The sequence below is a fragment of the Protopterus annectens genome, chromosome 6.part1, assembly GCF_019279795.1.
Source record: "Protopterus annectens isolate FY-2018-M chromosome 6.part1, PAN1.0, whole genome shotgun sequence".
NCBI lineage: Eukaryota > Metazoa > Chordata > Ceratodontiformes > Protopteridae > Protopterus > Protopterus annectens.
Genome location: NC_056738.1, coordinates 352,726,909 through 352,747,645, shown reverse-complemented (window position 1 = coordinate 352,747,645; position 20,737 = coordinate 352,726,909). Strand labels below are relative to the sequence as shown.

General features: G+C 43.0%; 1 protein-coding gene across 1 annotated transcript in view; it reads right to left on the bottom strand.

The window, feature by feature from the left end:
* The window catches only part of LOC122805293 (atypical kinase COQ8A, mitochondrial-like), a 740,997-nt gene that overhangs the window by 139,048 nt on the left and 581,212 nt on the right, over window positions 1–20,737 (bottom strand). Inside the window, exons 16-17 of the mRNA XM_044075380.1 lie at window positions 5,240–5,305; window positions 4,929–5,015 (exon numbers count right to left, since the gene is read on the bottom strand). Of these exons, the coding sequence (XP_043931315.1) occupies window positions 4,929–5,015; window positions 5,240–5,305 (153 nt within the window). The remainder of the gene's footprint in view (window positions 1–4,928; window positions 5,016–5,239; window positions 5,306–20,737) is intronic.

The following is a 20,737-nucleotide window of genomic DNA, read 5'->3' as shown; positions in this document are numbered from 1 at the left end:
GTCGGATTGCTAACCGATGACATTTCAGGGTAATTGAATCTTGAAACAAAATATTTAGAAGCAAAAATATACCAATGCTTAATAGTGCGTTGGTTGAATCTAGCACAAAACCGACAGTATGGCATGTTGTGATCTGGGCCTAGGCAAGGAATACAGTACAAATTAAAATCTTTATGAGGTATTTGCTTCCCACAAGTAATGCAATTATTAACTTTTACTGACATCGGTAAGGAGCAAGAAAAAGTTTCCCCAACGGGGTATTTAGCTTTAGTTTGAAGACTTCGGTTCTGAAACTGGAATGCGAAAATTTCAGGAGTCGGCCGACCGGCACTTGCGAACTGCTTCTGCTTCAGGCACCGCGCGGCAAGAAAGACGGAATAAAATGGCATCAGCTGCATGTTTTATACCCATGACGACTTGACGTCATGGAAGAGGAGACAGCAACCGACGCAGGACCCAAGACTTTGTTATTCAGGCCGACTGAGGGCAACCTGCCAGCAGATTACCCAAATGTAATGACTGCAGCAGTGAAACACGAAGAACATCAGGCTGTCGCCCACCAGAGGAAGTCCATTTGTAGACAGGGAATCAGGGGAAGAATCAAGTCCAAGTCCTATGTGTGTTGACACCAAAGATTCTTGAGGTACCATTGACGTTTTCTCATATGCAGCCTTGAATATGGGATCATCAAAATACATGAAGCCATTAACCCCAGTGCTTGCAGGAATTGCCTTGCAGAGAACTGGGTCATGCTTGCCAAGTTCATGAAATAAGCAGAAAGATCTTCTTGCTTTTGTTGAGGGAGGAATACCATCTGGGTGGCTGTATTCAGACTCGCTTCCAGGAAAACAATCTCCCTTGAAGGAACCAACTTTGACTTCTTTTCGTTGAGTGTAACCCAAAGTTACCAGGCATGAATCCTTGCCCAGCATTGGTAGTAATTGTTGAAGGGTGAGCATCTTTAATTTGGGAATCACCCGAAAAGTGTTTAGAATGGACAGATCCAGAATAGGGCACCAGGTGCCCCCTTTCTTGGGTACCAGAAAAAGCCTTGAATAAAAACCTAGGCCTGTCTGATTTGCAGGAACTGGCTCTATAGCCCCATAGTCAGTAGAGAAGACAGTTGAGTTTCTACCTCTGCCCTGAGAGTTCTGGGTATGTCTGTGTATCCTTGTAAAACAGGGAAGGTGTTTAAGTAAAACTTGTAACTTTGGTTTACTATATCAAGCACCCATTTGTCGTCTCTGATGGTAGACCATACCTCTGCAAACCTGGCTAACCCCCCCCCCCCAAAGGAAACCCAGGGTCCGCAGAGGTAGGCAGAAGAAGGCCGGAGTCACTGAGAATGTTTGTTTTGGGAAGCTGGCTTAGAACTCCCCGATTTAGCAGAAGAAAAATGCCATTGTTTAGCCCTTTGAGGTGCAGAAGCTTGCCCTCTGAAAGATCTAAAACCCCTAGGCTTAGAGCGGCCCTGCTTGCCAGGATCAGGGAAAGACCAATTATTGGAAGGATAATGCCTACTAAACCAAGGATGCTGAACTTGAAGGAAATCTTTTACAGCTTGCATAGATTTTGCCTTAACCTCCAACTTCATAAGTACCTCCTCAGCCTTGTTACCAAAAAGATTGTCCTTGTGCAAAGGAACACCAGCAATTTAGATTTAACTGGTTCAGAAAGAGGCTGCTCCCTGAGCCAAGCATGCCTTCTAATTACGGAACCAAGTGGCTGCTGCTCTGCAGGAAGCCTCCAAAGTGTCAAAACCACAATGAAGTGGATACTTATTAACTAAAGTGGCAGAATTCAGTAAGTCTTGTGAATCTTTGTTCTCCGTCATGGAAGGAATATCACCAAGTTTAGTCTTAACAGACTCCAAAGTATGCTGCTGATACTTAAGCATGTGAAAGAGACAATTCATGGATCTAATAGCAAGAGTTGCAGAAGTATAGACTTTTTTACCCCACCTGTCCAAGGGCCTAGATTCCTTATCAGAAGGCACAGGGTTTTTAGCAATAGTAGCCTTAACACCCTTGGGGCCTTGAGAAATAATTTCTGGATCAGCAGTAGGGTTTTTAAAAAGGAATTGATGAAATTCAGGAACCCTGTAATACCCATCTGGTTTTCTGGGGGCAGGAGGAACAGAATTAGGAGTTAAAACATTTTCCATGAAAACATCATCCACAACTTCCAAAACTGGAGGTATAGCCAAAGGCTTATGCTGTGGCAAATCTAAAAATTCCCTGATTCTTTTCTTAGAGTGTGGAAAATCCTGACATTCCCATTTAAAATGCTCCCTAAGAGTATTCAAAGTATCCCCAAAGGAAAAATCCTCTGGAGGGGAGACAGAAGGGATAGAGTCCTCAGTATCAGAATTCTCAAAGCCAGAAAAAAGTTGAGAATTTCCTTCTTCACCAGCAGACATACTGGAAATCTCAGAATCTGAGACAGACAAAACATCAGGAGATAATTCCCTAGTTCTCTTTGAAGGGGGGGGGGGGGAGATGAGAGCCCCTAATCAGGGAAGAATATCACCAGCTGTCTTTACCAACTGGGACTGAGGTAACAGGAGGGGAGGCAGACGCCTGCTTGTGAGTAGGTTTGCGGCTGGAAGGTTTACTAGCAATCCAGAGGGACTCAGGAGGCTTAGCAACTGCAGAAGTCTGAAATAAGGTAGTCGGGTCTGGTTCTGGTCTCATGTCGAGAAGAAGAGGTGTCAGAAGCCGGTGCCTGCAAAGCAGCTCTGGACCCATCTGAGGCGGCGATGGGCAGAGGGTCTGAAGACGAAATAACAGCCTGTGGCATGGAGGACTACATAAAGGTCTCGGCAGAGGCTTGCGGCTGAAAATTTGCGGACTGCAGGGGCTGCAAAAATGCCTCACTGAGTACCGCTGTGCTGATGACCAATTTCACCGGTGCGTTGTCAGTAGATTTAACCCTAGGTCTGCCGCAGTCCTTGTCTTTGCGTTTCCTAGGCATATCCGAAGTCGGGAGCCTAGAAGACGCCATACTGACAAACTTAGGCCAGACTCCGAAATGTTTATACAAAATCTTAGCTCTACGGCATATGATATGCGGGTTAAAGGAAACACAGAGATCGCAATTAGGGACGTCGTGCTCAAGGCCCAAACAAGTTATACAACAGGAATGGAAATCTCGGTGCAGAATCTGTTTTCCATAGGCAAGACAGTTATTAACTTTATATGACATTTGTTAAAGCAAGAAAAGAGGATCCCCAACGGGGTACTTATCTGAAGGTGTCTTCAACTTGGTAGTTGGAAAGCGAAACGAAGGTAAATGGCCTACCAGCACTAGTGCAAATTGCATCTGCTTTGGGCTCCGCGGCAAGAAAGACTGAGGAAATGGAGTCGGCTGCCTGCCTTTATACCTGACATACTGACAGTTTTACAACCAGCGGCAGCCGATATCATATACCAAGGACTCTGGTATTCGGGCCGACTGAGGGCTACTGGGAGCCGGATAACCCATATGAGAGGACTGCAACAGTGAAACAAGAAGAACATCCACAAGCATTTGTCCAGTCTTCAGTTAGGTTTCTCTACTTTGATAACATGTAAAACCAAGATGTATAATAAATAACACAAAGAGACTGAGAATACAGTTTAGCTCAGCTGAAGTGTGCACTTAAAGAGAACTCTCAAACTTGCATGGCATGACATACAAATCACTGCTGTAGCTAGCTCATTAGCATTAAAGTTCTATATTCCATACTCCATACATCATTGATCTGTTCTGATGACAACTGGAATGCAGGTGAGGATGAACTACAAGGCACAGAAACCATGCGATAACAATTACCTAGATATACCTTAAGATACAATACACATACACTCCCTGCTGTAATAATATGAAGTAAAAATTAAGATATACAGACTGCTGGACATCTAACAATGCAGACTTCTAACAATGGAGTAATAAACAAGAAGAAAACATATATAGCTGCTGTTGAAGGAATGGTGCCAACCACTTTACCAACAAGGAGGCACTTCAAATCCTGTAACATGAGACACTAACATGAGACACTTTAGAAATTTTACCCCATACCAACAAAAATACATATGCAACAGGGCACAATTCTCTCATAATTCTATCTCGTGTTTGCCCTACTGTAATTTGCTTTCAGACATTTTCTTTTTGGCAACTTCCACTATAATGTAACCATGAACACTTACCCACAATTTCAGTATAAAATCTAATGAAGTACAATTTAATTTAATAATATAATATTTAATTAATATAATTTGACATAAAGAAAATCAGAAAACAGAAGAGGGATGGAAAACCTCAGACTCAGACTGCCATTTCTGTATTGAAACGTGTTTAAAAATGAATCACATGCTGACAACAGACAACAAAAATAATGCTCAGCAAATATGTGAGTGTGTGTCTCTCAGTCAAGAATCAGGCTTTCACAAGAACGTATTTTATTTATTTCTTAGAATGACATATTATGCTATTATGAAAAACAAGAAAGAAAAGGAATGAGAGAGAGAGAGAGAAAAGGAAAACAACAGCTTCATTAACACACTACAAAGTAATTATGGTTACTTTTCAGTTACTCCTTGGAAGTGCTCGTCTTCATAATAATGTACCAAGACCCCAAAAAAAAAAAAAAAAAAAAAAAAAAACCGTTTTTGATTTCAAAACTAGATGAAAAACAGGAACCAGAGAAAACAGGAAAAAACATTTTTACCACCACAGTGCTAAAAAGAACACCCACGTTGTTAATGAAGTACAGTGTAAGCTCAGCACAGGGACCAACTGTTTTAATTCCTTGCTGGTGGGACTGGGCTCTTACATGAGATATCCATAAGTAAGATATGAAATCTGCAGCAGGCATCTGTTATGCAGAGAATTGTTTACTGTGAATATGCTGAAAGCAGCATAGCAGTAAACATCACAGGTTATCTTACCTTTGTTTCATATCCAGTTAAGAAATTAAGATCAATGGATTTCTGCAACACTTTCTCTCTGTTTCTATCCGCTGCAGCTTTAATAATCTGCAAAACATAAAATATTAAGAAGCTTACAAAATGGTTAATGAAACATTTTTCTATTTTCAGAGTATGTAGTTTTGCAGAATATAAACAGATGTGCTGACAGAGTATGTCAGCATGAGCAGCTCAACAGTGTGATACTATAAACTAGGGTATAACAACTTAGCAGTTAAATATATAATACAACAAAACTTACACAAAAAACTTACAAAAACTGCCAAACATACCTCTATGTACTGATCTGTGAATTTTTTATCAAAGCTTCTTGTTGCTCCAAAATCTAGGAGGGCCACCTAAAATACAGAAAAAAAAATGATCTGAAGGCATATTATTTTAATGAAAAACCTTCAAAGCTTCTAAAAACTAGCCAAGATGTCCACTATTGAAGACCACAAAGGTCTCATGTTTTTCCATTATGCAAAGCTTAAATCCACTGTCTGCACATTTCTCCTAAGAGTTACAAAAACCTAACAGTGCATATGTGTTTGTCTGTATGGGTCCCCTGCTTTTTGTTGAATGAGTGTTTGGTCGAAAAACGCATGGGTGGCATTTAATGTCCATGATACAAAAGGTCCAAATGTTGATGGTATGTTTTGTCGAGACATGTCAGTGAGGTTGCAGGGGAGTAGAGTGTTTGTGCATGTGTCAGTAAACAAGGGTTAGGGTTGGAGATGGGCACGTGTACATGTATTTTAGGGTTAGGTAAGGAAATAGATGTTGCGTTGTTAGTCTGTGTTTGTGTGTCTGAATGTGTCTTGTGTACTGGAAGGTTATTATTAAAGTAAGGTGTAAGGTTAGGGTTGGGTAAAGGGGCGTCATTAGGGTTAGCACCCATTACTAAGGTACTGCAGGGGAGCGGAACAGGCAGTTTATCTCCTTTTGCCATCACAAAAATATAATGTAAAGTTAACTGCAGTGAATGAATGATGGCTCTAGTCTTTCATAAGAAATGCAAGTAAGCATCAAGAAATAAAAAGATTAAGGGATGTTTAACAAATGTGAGTGTATGCATACACACATGTAGGTATGAGTGTATGCCTGTGGGGAGGACTTGTGTGAAAGGGAGGCTGAAAACATTTCCATGCAAGACTAGATTGTTCTGGGCAAACAAAATGTCAGTACTAGGCATTTAATCACCAGAACCTGCTCAGTACAACACATCCAATTATTAATTCATGAAGACTGAACAGCAAACATTTTAATAAATGACAACTTGCTAAATTGTTAGCTTAATGCTGATATTACAGTGTTCATCATTTGTGAACAAATGATGTAATACAAAGGGGCAATATACAGTTAGAGATTTATAGAGTGGTTACAACATCCTAGCTTCTTTTGGTGAGTGGTGAGGTGGGAGGTCTAGGGGCATATTCCATCTGAAAAAGAAAGATACATATATGTGTGTGTTTCTATATCTATCTATCTGTGTGTATAAATATGGGGGGATACCCACATCAGGAAGTCTGGTGGGCAAAGCTTTCACTTAAAACATGTTTTGTGTACAACTTTGTTTTTTGGGGTTTTTCTTTTTTTTAAATAATGAATGCAAAAGGAAAAACTGTTTGGTTGGCTTAAATGTACCTATGAAGAATTAAAAAGAAAAAAAAAGTCACAGCCTTTTAGAAGCCATGTAGGTAAAACCCTGGTATGTCCTTAAAAGGTCGTTTGCATATATCTCACAAAGGTCCGACAACAAAAACACTGACAGTGCACTACACATGTGCAAAGAAAATCCTCTCCACATGCAAAGTAAAAGCTTCAAACAAAAAGAAAGGACACTGCTCTTTGCAGGGTGCAAGCTGCCCCCCCCCCCCATCACCAATCTAATTATAAACACTAACTCCAGCATTGCACAATTCCTGCCCAAGGGAAAAGGTGTACTCCACAAACCTGGGGACTGTAGATCTTGCACACCTGCCAATTATCTACTCTGCCAACCAACGTTTGTCAACAAAACAGATGTCGCTATCTGGGAGTTCTGACCAAAGTAACCACTCCCAAGTACATATAAAACAGAAGAACATACAGCTGTCCAAGGGTTCAAATGGGGGTTATCTATGCAGTACTTTTTATTCATGGGAATTAACCACAGGTAGACATCTACCTCTTGGTCCTGAACCTTTCAAATGTCCTTAGAGTAGTGCTGAACTCCTCTCCTTGCCCAAGACATCAGCTCAATGCATAGCTCAAGATGAGAACAGAGTGTACGCTTTCCAATTATTTTCTGGTAAATTATCAACAAGTTTACCTAAGATGGATGAAAGAGATTCCTCTATTGTCTCCTCAGCCTAAGAAACCCTGAATGTACCAAAGGCATTTACCTCCTTGGTTTAGTTTATGTAAGTGATCAGAATCCTGGAGGTACCCCGATGGCCTAGAAATGGTTCAGTGAGGAAAATTCAAGTACTGACTTGCTTCACTAAAAAGGAGCTAAGCCTGGGATACTATGGTGAAGGAAAAAAGGTAGGTTGGCCCAAGTTTTCTCCCCCCCCAAACAAGAGAAGATAAGGGACCCTTCCAGATAACATTCCCTTCTCCAGCTAAATAAAAGGAGTAGCTATTTCCACTCAACGTTGGGAGGAAGCTTACAGTGCAGTAGTCATCCTTCTTTTTTCAAATCTACTGTTATACTGAAGTGTACTCACACAGCTGTATAATGTTCATAACAAGAGATTACTGCTATAGTAGTATTCAGTATCCATTGTAAGAATATTGCAACAGTTTGGTCCATCCCATTAAAAGACGGGGATACTTAAAACAGCAGTTGTGAAGCCTGCTCCACTCCTACACTGAATGTCTAGGTTTTGATGATTGGAAAAGGTGTGGACAGTGATCCAAACAGTCACCTCAAAGGCACTTATGGGTTGAGGCATTTAAAAAAAACACTGCAGTGATAGCTGCTGCCCTGGTAGAATGAACCCTTACCAATCACTCCAGTGTTTTCCCATGATTTTCATAACAACATACAGTGCAATTAGCCAGATACCCTGAAAGAGTCATTTTGACATAGTCCTACCCAGTTTTCCTGCCTCGAAGGACAGAAAAAATGGTCAGACTATCTGGAGGCCTTAATTATTTCTATGAAATATTTCAGTTACATATGCACATCCCTCATGTGAAAGTACAGTTCTCTAATAACTTACTGTAAGAATCACTGTTGCAGTATTCCATACTGTTATTTCACCAGATAACCTGGATGTCCATCCGGGTTACCAAAGCCAAAACCTTACATATGTCTGAAGTATGCCCCAAGTCTGTGGGCATAAATATAAGCAAAAAACCTCAGTCCATCTCCAAGCCAGGAAGCCTGTAGACACTTGAACTAGAGTAACTGTCACTTAAATGGGGAGAAGGCAGAAAATGGCTATAACTCTATTCCTGAAAAAGATGTAAACAAATGTGAAAAAAGGGGAGAGGGGCATGGAAAGGTAGGAAGGAATACCACAACAGTGATCTGTAGGACATCTACTGTTATGGTCAACTGTACTATGTCCTTCCTAAGATCACTATTGCATTATTCCAAACTGTTGGGCGATTCCTAAAGCTTAAGTAGTATGGAGGGTGGCTAGATGAGACACAGAAGAGCTGTCAAGCAGTCGAAAGAGGACTGATCTGGTGATGACATCTCTGGAGCTGGAAAAGGCATCTACTCTGTAATGCTTGGTAAAAGTATGCACCAAAGAAAGTACAGTTGTGTAAGATCTTACCATAATGGTAGATGTCCTTGTCTTCACTGTTGCAGTATTCTTTACAATAGGGATTCCTGCCAAGTGCAGCCTGACATCTGGCCAGTATACCAAAGCCTAAAGGTTGCTTTACAGTACCAGTAGCCAAGGCAGTGAGGTTGATACAAAAGGAACTGGCATGCCAGTAAGAAACCCTCAGAGCTGCAACTCCTCAGCATCAAACTGATGAAACAAGCACCGGACCAACGGTGATTGAAATTTCATCCAATATTTATTGAAAAACAAAATTAAAAGGAAATCATATGAACTAGTTTGCATGGCTTGATTTTTAATATTGTTTTAAGGTATGCTGTACGTCACACATACCCTCCCCACGTATAGTGTAGGGCATAAAGGTGACATCCGGATGTACCATCCTCAGAACTGAGTGCCCCAGTAGGAACGCCAGTCCAAAGAAAACAAGAGGTAACCAGTACATCCAGAAGAGAAAAGAACCAGGGGAGGATGGAGTAAAGAGAAGGACGTCTACCATTAAGGTAAAATCTTACACAGCTATATCATGACCTTTCATTTCACTGTTGCAATATTTTTTAAAAACGGGAGAGTGCAAAACCTCAGGAAGAAGAGGGAGGAGGATGGAGCAGCACAGCTGTCTAGGAATCCATGAAGAATGGCCCTAGCAAAGCCAGATCTAGATCTGGATATCACATCCAACTTATACTGCTTGGTAAATAAATTCATAGAAGTCCAGGTAGTGGTCTCAAGAATAGAGTTAGCATCCAAACCCTTGAAAAAAAACACCAGAAGAAGCCACAGCCCTAGTAGAATGAGCCTTACCAGAAGAAGAAAGGCTCTTGCCATGGAAGGCATAACAAGAAAAAATGGCTTTAGAAATCCAAGGAGACATACTTTGCATGGAAACAGCCTAACCTAAGGCTCTAGGATGACCAGAAACAAAGAGCTGATCAAATTTACGAAAAGTCTGTTTTAAGCAAATAAAATCGGAGTTGCCTATGCACATCCAAAGTGTGCAGCACCCCTCTCACTAGCAGACTGTGGGGAAGGGAAAAGGGTGGGCTAATGAATAGACTGATTAACAAACAACTCATTCACCACTTTGGGCATAAAAGAAGGATTAGTACAAAGGGACACCCTGTCCTTATGGAACACTAAAGGAGGAGGAAAAGCAGTAAGGGCATGAAGCTCAGACACCCCAGACACCCATCTGGCAGAAGTAAGGGCTAACAAAAGTACTGCCTTCCAGGAACAATGCTGTAAGGAAGATAAAGCTGCAGGTTCAAAAGGAGCCTGGTTCAATTTTTTTCTAAGGCAAAATTAATATCCCAGGAGGTGGGACAGGCTTCCTAGGAGGCCTAATATGAAGGATACCATTAAGAAGCTGTTTAACCTCATATCTAGAAGCTAAAGGCAGTGATAAAGGCAAGCCAGCAGAAATAACTGATAAGTGGGCCTCAACAGAAGAATAAGCCAACCCAGAATTGAGCATTTTTTCCTTTGTTGAGGCGACCAAGGACCCTGCACTTTTAGAGAATTGAATGATGCTCCACATTCCACGTCTGGAGCGTCTATGAACAGCTCCTGAGAGGGAAGAACCAAAGAAACATCCACAGAAAGTGGATCCAGGTTATGTGAAAGACACCAAACAGGAAATCTCTTGCACTTGGATAAGTAGGATTTCATAGTTGTGGGTTTCCTGGCCTTCTGCAGGATCCGAAGCATGTCGTCATAAAAAGGTATCTATATGGAATCAAAATCACATCACCAACAGTGTTAGTTGAAGGGTGGGACAGGTGAAGATGGAATGAAAGATCCCTTGTCTTGTGTGAGTAGATCCACCCTGTTAGGTAACTTGTGATGATTGCCCTTGGCTAAATGCTAAAGAAGAGGGAACCAATGCAGTCTGGGCCAAAAGAGAGTCACCAGCAAGATTTTGGGAGCATCCTGTTGTATTCTGAACAGGACTTCTGGAATGAGGGGAAGGGGAAGAAAGGCATACAGAAACATCACCTTCCAGGAGAAAGAGAGGGCATCCACCTTACAGACCAGAGGATCTGGGACTCTGGTACAAAAAAGCGGGAAGTTGTCTGTTCAGAGGGGAGGCAAAACTATCTACTTGAGGAGTACCGCACTGGTGGACAATGTGAAGTATCCACTCATGGAGTTGTTTTATGGACCTGCTCAGAGAGTCTGCTACAATGTTCTGACCTGAGGGAATATAAACTGCCTGAAAAATCATATGAAACTGGACAGCTAGTTCCCACACTAGAAGAGCCAACTGGCAAGAGAGTTAAGATATTGCACCTCCTTGCTTGTTGACATGCTACGTCACTGTGGTATTGTCTGTAAACACCTTAGAGGCCCTGGGGAGAATAGAGGGTGAAAAGCTAGCAGAAGAGCTCTCAATTCTTTGACAACGATGTGCTCTTTCCTTTATTGAGGCAACCAAGGACCCTGTACTTTTACAGAGCTGAATAATGCTCCCCATTCCTAGTCTGAAGTGTCTGAACAGCTCCTGATAGGGAAGAGGGGGTTGAAAAGGATGCTCTGGATTAACAGTCAACTGCTAAATCCACCACTGAAATTCCAGCTTGAGGCATGGAAGAAGAGGAAGTAAAGTCCAGGGGATTAGAATGCTGAAGCCAACTAACTTTAAAAACCACTGAAGTTTTCTCATGTGGAGTTTGGCAAAAGGGAGCACTGGAATGCCGGAGGCCATAAAACCTAGATCCCTCAGAAACTCCCTTACAGTGATTAAGGCCAGTGGAAGAAGGGAATGAAATTAGAGTCAAGGCCTTGGGAGGAGGCACAAATGCGAACACTGAAATAGCCTGGATTCTGCACTCAGAAATACATGATCCTGAGAAGGAGTCAGAAAGGACTTTTGGAAGTTTATAGTGAACCCCAGGCTTTGTGGAGAGGAAATGGCAAAGTGGAGATGGTGCAGAATAATCTCTGGAGAGGATGCCTAAAGCAGATCATCGTTTAAGTAGGTAAAGATTTGTATTCCCCTTAGCCCGCAAAAAGCAATCACAGAAGTGAAGCATTTGGCGAATACCCTTGGGGCAGTAGAAAGGCTAAAGGACAAAGTAGAGAACTGAAAATGCCATAAAACAACAGAGAAGCATAAAAACTTCCAGAAAAGAGGATGAATAGGAATGTGAAGATAACATCCTTGAGGTTCAGTGACACTAGAAAAGCCTGAAGAAGCAGCAGAGGGACCAAAGTCTGATGGGACAACATCCGAAAGGAAGGGACCTGCAGAAAGGTGTACAAATGGCAATGGTCTACAATGGGTCTTCCAAGTGCCCTCCTTCCTGGGAACCAAAAACATTCTGGAGGAAAATCCCTCACCCCTTTGAGAAACTGGAACTTCTTAAATTGTTCCCCGAGTCAAAAGATCCTGTATCACCCCTGGGAAGGAAGCCAAATGTTCCTGAGTGGGCTGAGGAATGTCAATGAAAGGGGGAAGAGATTTCCAGACCATGTAATACCCTAGGTGGATAATGGACAGCACCCTTAGTAATGTTTAACCAAACTGGAAGGGATAGGGAAAGACGAAGAGAAAGAGGAATGTGGCTAAGAACAGGATAGTCACACAGCACCTGGTTTGTTAGTAAAAGGAAATTTCTGTCACACAGGAGTCTGGGTAGCTTAAGAAAGAGGACCCCTCGCTTTACCCTTAGGAGGAGGGTGAGACCGCCTACGAACAAAGGCCGGCTTGTTAGGGTAATTTCTTTGAAATTTAGACACAGAAGAAACAAACACATGTTTAAGTTCCTGTAAAGCCTTGTCCTTACAGCTGCACCAAATAAGTGTTATCCACAGCAGCATCCATCAACTTAGTCTTAATATCGTCAGGCAAAGGTTGAAGCCGAAGCCAGGAATAACTCATCGCAGAACCAAAAGCAGCAGCTCTGGAAGAAGCATCCACTGCATTATAAGTAAACTTAACAGAATGGCAAGCCATGTGAGAAGAGTTCCCCAACAAGGAGAGCGCAGAAGTCTTCTCTTGAGAATCAGGAAGGTCAGAAATAACCTGACAGGCCTGAGAAAAAAAGAGCCAAAATATATCTGGACATATGGGTCTGATAATTGACAGCCCTAAAAGCCAAGGCAGCAGAGGTATAAGCTTTCTTACCTAGCCTTTCCATGGTCCTGCTGTCTTCATCAGAAGGAAGAAGCTTTGTAGAAGGCAGCAACTGAGATAGCTTGTCAGATGCCACAGACACTACAGAGGGGTCAACTGAAGGACATCTATATAGGAATCTCCAATCCTCAGGCAAAGTTCAGTTGTGTACACTTACCATAAATGTAGATGTTCGAGTGTATTCACTACTGCAGTCATTACATTTGGGTTGTCCTGCTGGCAGGTTGCCCTCAGTTGGCCTGAATTCCAAAGTCTTGGGTCCTGCATCGGTCGCTGTCGCCTCTTCCCTGACGTCAGGTCGTCAGGGGTATAAAAGATGCAGCCGACGCCATTTTCTTCAGTTTTTCTTGGCCCAGATGTCAGGTGCCCCCAAAAGGGTAGGCTAAAAATATGTAAATAAAACATACATGCACCAAAATAAGCTTTACCTTCATCTATAAGCAAATACACCACCTAGGTTGTGTAAATTAGAGAAGTAAAGATAAGTTCCAGCAAAAATAAGGGGGATGGCGGGTGGGTATTGTGGACTGCGACAGTGAATACACTCAGACATCTACATTTATGGTAAGTGTACACAACTGTACTATGTTCTTCGTGTTTCACTGCTGCAGTCATTACATTTGGGTTGAGTCCCAAAGCTATGGTTGGGGGGCTGGAGCTAAACAGCATTAGGAGCGGCTATGAGGCCCTGCAGAACTGCAGTAGCAAAGCCTGCCCTGGATTTAGAGTAAAGAGGCAGATTGTAATGTTTTGTAAAGGTATGTAATGAACGCAGCCTCTAAAATGTCTTTGGTTGGTACTCCCCTGAGAAAAGCTGCAGAAGTGGCTGCAGCTCTGGTTGAACGTGGCCTAATGCCCTTAGGCACTGGTTTGCAGTGACCTATCCACTTTGAAATAGTCTGCTTGGAGATAGCCTTTCCTTGTGATGCTGCGGCATATGCCACTAGTAATTGTTCTGTCTTTCTGAAAACTTTAGTTTTGTCCAAGTAGAATCTAAGTTGTCTGTGTACGTCCAAAGAATGCAGAATTTTCTCCCCCTTGTTCTGTGGATTTGGATAAAAAATTGGCAAATGAATAGTTTGGTTAAGGGCTACACTGGATACCACCTTAGGCATAAATGTAGGGTTTGTTCTCAGAGAGACCCTGTCTGGATAAAAAATTATAAAGGGTTCCACAGCCATGAGAGCCTGTAGCTCAAACTCATCTTGCAGAAGTTATTGCTAGGAGCAGAGCTGTTTTCCAACATAAGAACTTTATATCCGCAGTAGCAGCTGGCTCAGAAGGAGGTAATATATGTTTTTCCAAGACATAGTTGAGGTCCCATGCAGGTATTGGCGTTCTCCTTGGAGGCCTTACGTTTTTGGCTCCTCTGAGATACTGCCTTAATAAAGGATGAGAAAAGAGTGGTGGCTCTGTATTGTAATGAGCCGAAATGGCAGAGGCATGGATTTTAATTGATGAAAAAGATAGGCCTTTGTCCAGCATCTCAGTTAAGTATTTCAAAATCTGAGGAATATTTGGGACAGCTGCATCAGTTCCTTGAGCTTGGTTCCAAGCACAAAATCTCTTCCATTTCCCAGCATAGGATTTTCTAGTACTAGGCCTTCTGGCTTCTAAAATGACATCCATCACAGCTTTACTGAGAGGTGTGGTTTGTATGGCTACATTATCCGCCATGCTGCTAGGTTTAGGGTCCTGAGCTGGCTGTGCAGAATCTGATCGTTTTGCTGGGATAGTAGATGAGGTATCTGAGGTAAGGTCCAGGCTGGGCATTGGGACAAGTTCCTTAAGCTCGGATACCAGTACTGGCGTGGCCAGTCTGGGGCAATCAGAATCATTTTTGGTTTCTCCTGTCTGACCTTCAGGAGTACCTTGGGGAGGAGAGGCAGTGGAGGAAAGGCATATACTGATAGGTTTGTCCATTTGAAAGATAAGACGTCCACTTTCCAAGCTTGTCTGTGATAGGTCCTTGTGCAGAATCTTTTTAGTTGATTGTTGTGAGGGGAGGCAAATAGATCTATGTCCGGGCGTCCCCATTTGTTTGTTATCATGCTGAAGAGGTTTCTGCTTAGTTCATCTGCCAGAGTATTTTCCTTTCCTGGCAGGAATTGTGCCTGTAGATGGACTTGGTAAGACAATGCTGTGTCCCATAAAGCCATGGCTTGTCTGCAACGGGTAAGAATGAGTGCCCCCCTGCTTGTTTATGTACCACATGACCGTGGTGTTGTCTGTCTTTATCAGTAGTTGTCCCGGATGAAGTAGGTCCTTGAAGGCTGTCAGGGCATTTTGAACAGCTAGCATCTCTTTTTGATTGATATGTAGATGTTTTTGGTTTGCAGACCAGGTGCCATGTGTGCCCCCCAGGCATAATCTGAAGCATCCGTCGTTAGGCTCTGCCTGGCTGGGGGTAGTGAGAATGGCTGTCCCTTGTTTTGATGACAAGCCTTTGCCCACCATCGAAACTCTTGTTGCAGGCAGGGAATGAGAGTAATCATTGTTTCCAGGCTGTGGCAATGTTGTGTCCAGACACTTTTTAGGTACCACTGAATTTTCCTCATATGCAGTCTTGCATATGGAATTAGTAAGATGCAGGATGCCATGAAGCCCAAAGCCTGCAGAATTTTTCTTGCAGATAACTGGGCCTTTGTTGCCATTTCCTTGAAATAGGTAGTCAGTTGTCTTTGTCTGGAGTGAGATGAGCCATCTGGGGCAGTTGTATTTAAGCTTGCACCCAGGAATATTATCTCTTGAGAGGGTACGAGTTTTGATTTCTTTTTCTTGACTGTGTACCCTAGGCAGGTTAAAAGTCTTTTCACAAATGTCAGATGCTGAAGTAGAATGTCCTTGTTCTCTGCTTGTATGAGGCAGTCGTCCAAGTAAGGATATATTTGTATTCCTCTTTGTCTGCAGTAAGCAATTACTGGTGCCAGGCACTTTGTGAAGACCCTGGGTGCAGTAGATAAGCCAAAAGGCAGTGCAGAGAATTGGTAATGCTTTGAGCCAGCCTTGAATCTGAGGCATCTTCTGCATGATTGTCTGATTGGGACATGCAGGTATGCCTCTTTTAGGTCTAAAGTCACGAGCCAAGCCTTGCTGCCCAGCATGGGCAGAAGCTGCTGCAAGGTCAACATTTTGAATTTTGGTATATCCAGGAAAGTGTTTAGAATAGATAGGTCCAGTATTGGTCTCCATGCTTTGTCCTTTCTGGGTACCAAGAACAGTCTTGAGTAAAATCCTTGTCCCTGCTCTTGCTGTGGCACTTGTTGAATAGCCCTCATGTCCATGAGAGCTGCGACTTGTTTTTGAGCCTCTGCCCATTGATTTTTTGGCAGGTCTGGCCAACCATTTGCCCTTGGCAGGGTATGGAAGTGAAACTTGTAGCCTTGTGACACTATGTCGAGAACCCATTTGTCCTGGGTTATAATGTGCCAATTTTGAGAAAAAAGTGCTAGTTTTCCCCCTAAGGGTGCTGCCAGAAGATAAGTGCTTGGTGCAGGCAGGGGGAAGTCATTGGGACTGTTTCCTGTATGGTTGTGACTTGTCTTCTCCACCTTTGGAGGTAGAAGCACCCCATTGCTTAGACCTGTAGGAACCTTGCAGCTGTGATCTGCCTCTAGGGCATCTGGATCTGCCCTTTGAGGTCTGTCTGAGACTGGAAAGGACCAATTCTTTGTAGGCCAGTGTCTGCTAAATCTAGGTGGCTGTACCTGTAAGAAATCCTTGACCGTTTGCATAGATTTAGCTTTGTCCTCCATTTTCTTCAACACCTCTTCTGCCTTAACGCCAAACAAAGTATCATGTTGTAATGGAGCATCTAATAATTTTACTTTAACATGATCAGGCAGGTTTTGTTCCTTTAACCAAGCATGCCTCCTAATGACAGAACCCGTAACAGCGGCCCTGCAGGAGGCCTCCAGAGAATCAAAACCACATTGCAAAGTATGCTTTCCAACTTGTTCAGCTGCATGCAATAAATCCTGCATTTCTTTGTTTTCTGCACATTCAGAATTACCATCATTTTCTGTTTAAGCAGTGTCATGATATATTGCTGATATTTGAGCATATGAAACTGGCAATTTAAGGCCCTTATAGCTAGAGTAGCAGATGTGTAAATCTTTTTCCCCATCTATCCAGTGCCCTAGAATCCCTGTCAGAGGGGGTAGGGTTTTTTGCAGTGGAAGCCTTGACCCCTTTGGGACCCTGAGAAATAGTTTCTGGGTCTGTAGTAAGGTTTTTGAAAATAAATTTATGAGAGTCAGGGACCCTGTAGTATCTGTCCGGCTTAACAAGAGCTGGAGGTAAGGAGTCAGGGGTCAGACTAGACTCTGAAAACACATCTACAATGTCTAACACAGGTGGAATAGCTAGAGGCCTGTGTTGAGGTAGTAAAAGGAAGTCTCTGAGCCTCTTTTCTTAGATTCTGAAAAATCTTGGCTCCCCCAGTAGAAGTGCTCCCTCATGGTATGCAAGGTTTCCCCAAAAGAGTAGTCCTCAGGAGGAGAAGCTGAAGGAATTGATTCTTCAGCATCAGAATCCTCATAGGGGGGAAGAGAATATTCCTGATCAGAAGAGGAATCAGAAGAAATGGAAACCTGATCTGAAGATTCATAGTCTGTCAATTGCCTAGGCCTCTTATGAGGGGGATGGGAACCCCTGATCAAGGAAATTAAGTCTTCGGCCATTTTGAGCATCTGTTTTTTGGGCATGGAGGCCTGTCCATGTGACTGGTGAACTTGTTTCTTTGCCTTTTATAAGTGTTTTAGTCTTTGCCTTTGAACTCGGTTTAATATATTTGTTGTTTAGGTCTGAATACACCCTCAGAAGCCGATGCCTGCTCAGCGACTCCGGACCCATCTGAGGGAGCAATCTCTGAGGATCCAATACCTTGAGTTTCCAGCGGCTTGGCAGACTCCACGTGGGAGTTGGTAGCGGCCTGTGACTCTAAAGTAGTGGGCGTCAGGGGTTGCGAAAGCGCCTCACTGAGAACCGGCGACTTGCTTAGGAGAAGCGTCGTCTGTTTTGGACCTCGGTTGCCTGTCTTTTTCTTTGCGTTTTTTGTGAACTCCGATAGTCGGATGGCTATCCGACGACATTGTATATAAATCTTCGCCCAAAATAGCTTAATGCAAAATCGTACCGACGCTTAATAGTGCGTTGGTTAAATCTAGCACAAAACCGACAACTAGAAACGTTGTGGTCAGGGCCTCGGCAAGGAATACAGTAAGAGTGAAAGTCCTTATGAGGACTTTGCTTCCCACAAGAAATACAATTATTAACTTTTTCTGACATCAGTCTCGAGCAAGAAAAAAGTTTCCCCAACGGAGTAGTTAGCTTTTAATGAAGACTTCGGATCTGAAACTCGAACATGAAAATCTCAGGAGTCGGCCGACTGGCACTTACGAACTGCTTCTGCTTCGGGCACCGCGCAGCAAGAAAATGGCGTCGGCTGCATCTTTTATACCCCTGATGACCTGACGTCAGGGAAGAGGCGACAGCGACCGACGCAGGACCCAAGACTTTGGAATTCAGGCCGACTGAGGGCAACCTGCCAGCAGGATAACCCAAATGTAATGGCTGCAACAGTGAAACACGTAGAACATCCTATAAAACCTATCAGGTTTTTTTTTGGGGGGCATGGGGCTGGGAATCCAGAGCCTCAGATGTTGTAGAAAAGGCATCCAACAAGGCAGCCAAAACAGGAGGGATAGCAGAAGGTCTGGGAGAGTCCATCTGCAGGTTTGAAATATCTTTTCTGCACCTCAGAAACTTGGGCACAATCCCATTCAAATAATTCCATCATCCTGGAAATTGTACCCCCGAAGGAAATCTCCTCAAAGGGAGCGTCAGGACTAGTGGACTCCTTCTCAGAACCATAGTCTAAAGGAGAAGGAATCTGGGATGAATATGCAAGGGACTTCTCATCTGAATCCACCTCTTCCTCAGAAGAATCCTGTTCCTTAGGCCTTTTAAGAGGAGTAGAGGACAAAGGTGGAGCAGGAACAGAACATCCTTCAGGAGGTTTCAAAGTCATAAGGGAATTAAACAAACCCTGAGTGAAATTCTGCCATTCATTGTTAGGGTCATTAAGAGTAGGAGAAACAAGCTTTGTTCTTTGTTTCTTTTTTCAAAGGAATATCTGCCCTGTAAAACTTTAAAGACTGAGATGCCAGATGGCATTCCACAATCATAGTCAGAGCTCCCTCTCTAACCAAAATCTGAGGAACACCCCTAGACCTTTTTGGTAATAAACAGCTGTGGCTCCCCCTGAACATTCACAGTGGATGTCTGCAAGGCCTCCAAGGACATGCATGAAGTGGTTGCGGCACAGGAATCCAATGGAGGAGCCAGGTAATCCTCCGGGCTTTCACTAGCCTCAGGAGAGACATCCAGCAGAGGCAGTACAGCAGATGAATTGGACCTAAATTTCTTGGTCTTCTTCATGGATGGCTGACCCTCGGAGCAGGAAGTTCCCTCCATTGTGTCTTTCACTAAAAGCTTAAGACATTGGTTCTCTTAATACAGGACAAAAGAAGAAAGCAGACTACAGAGAGTCTTTAGGACAAAAGCCTTGATAAATGGAACAGGATGTATGGTCACAGGAAGCACCAAGACAAAATAAGCACTGCTCATTACGGTCTTTATGGGGAATCTATCTCCTATGCTGGCATCTACCCTTTTTTGGATGACACGAAACCCCAAAAGCAACAAACAAAAGGAAAAAAAAAGATAAGAGCAAAAACCACAATGGGGCATTTATCTGAAATGGCTTGTGTGAACCAGCAACGAAGTGGGAGTTCAGAACTACACTCAATAGATGGCTTTCCAACTGCTGGCAAACGTTCTGAGGATAGTATGTCCGGACATCACCTTTATGCTTTACACTATATGCAGGGAGCATACGTGTGACATACAGCATACCTTAAGGCAACTTAAAGGCTTTCGTATACTGGCCAGATGTTGGGCCACCCTTGGCAGAGGATCCCTAATGTAAAGAATACTGCAACAGTGAAATTGAAGGACATCAAGTAGCTGCTTCTAGGATAGCTCTGGAGTTTACCTCTTTCTAAAAGGCCCCAGAAGAAGCCACTGATCCGTTAGAATGTGCCTTCGGTGATTAAGTTAAGGATTTGCAATGGTGAGTGTAAAAAAAGGAGATGGATTTCAAAATCCAGTTAGCAAGTTTGTTTTGAAACTGCGCTACCGAGCTTGGTTCTTCAAAAGAGAAAAACTGGTCAATCTTGCAGATTACATTTAGACAAGACAAAGTAAATCTGAGATGTATCTGCACATCCAGTGAGTGCAGGATTCTCTCAACTTTATTTTGTGGGTTAGGGAAGAAAGTAGGGAGATTGATGGCCTGATTAATGGATATTTCATTTACCACTTCAGCATAAAGGAGGGATACTGTCTTTATGGAAGACAAAGAAGGGAGGTGATGTCATCAGGGCCTGTAGCTCAGACACTCGTCTAGTTGAGGTAAGGACTACTAGGAGTATGTTTTTTCCAAGTGCAGAATCTGGGAGAAGCAGAAGCTGCTGGCTCAAACGATGGAAGAGAAAGTTTCTCCAGAACAAAGTTAAGGTCCGGAGAAGGTGGAATAGCTTTCTTATGAGTCTTTAGGTGGAAAACACCCTTCAGAAACCATTTTGCCTCCAGTGTAGACAGAAGAGGGGCACTCAGAGGCAAGTAAGCAGATATGGCATACAGATGTGCCTTGAATGAGAAGTAGGTCAGGACAGCTTTTAAGAATGCACACAAATAAGACAGGACAATGGAAGCAACTGTGTCTACAGTCCTGTTTATGAGCAATATACCAAATATCTTTTCCATGCAGCTATTTATGATTTCTGAATAGTATGTTTCGTTAACCC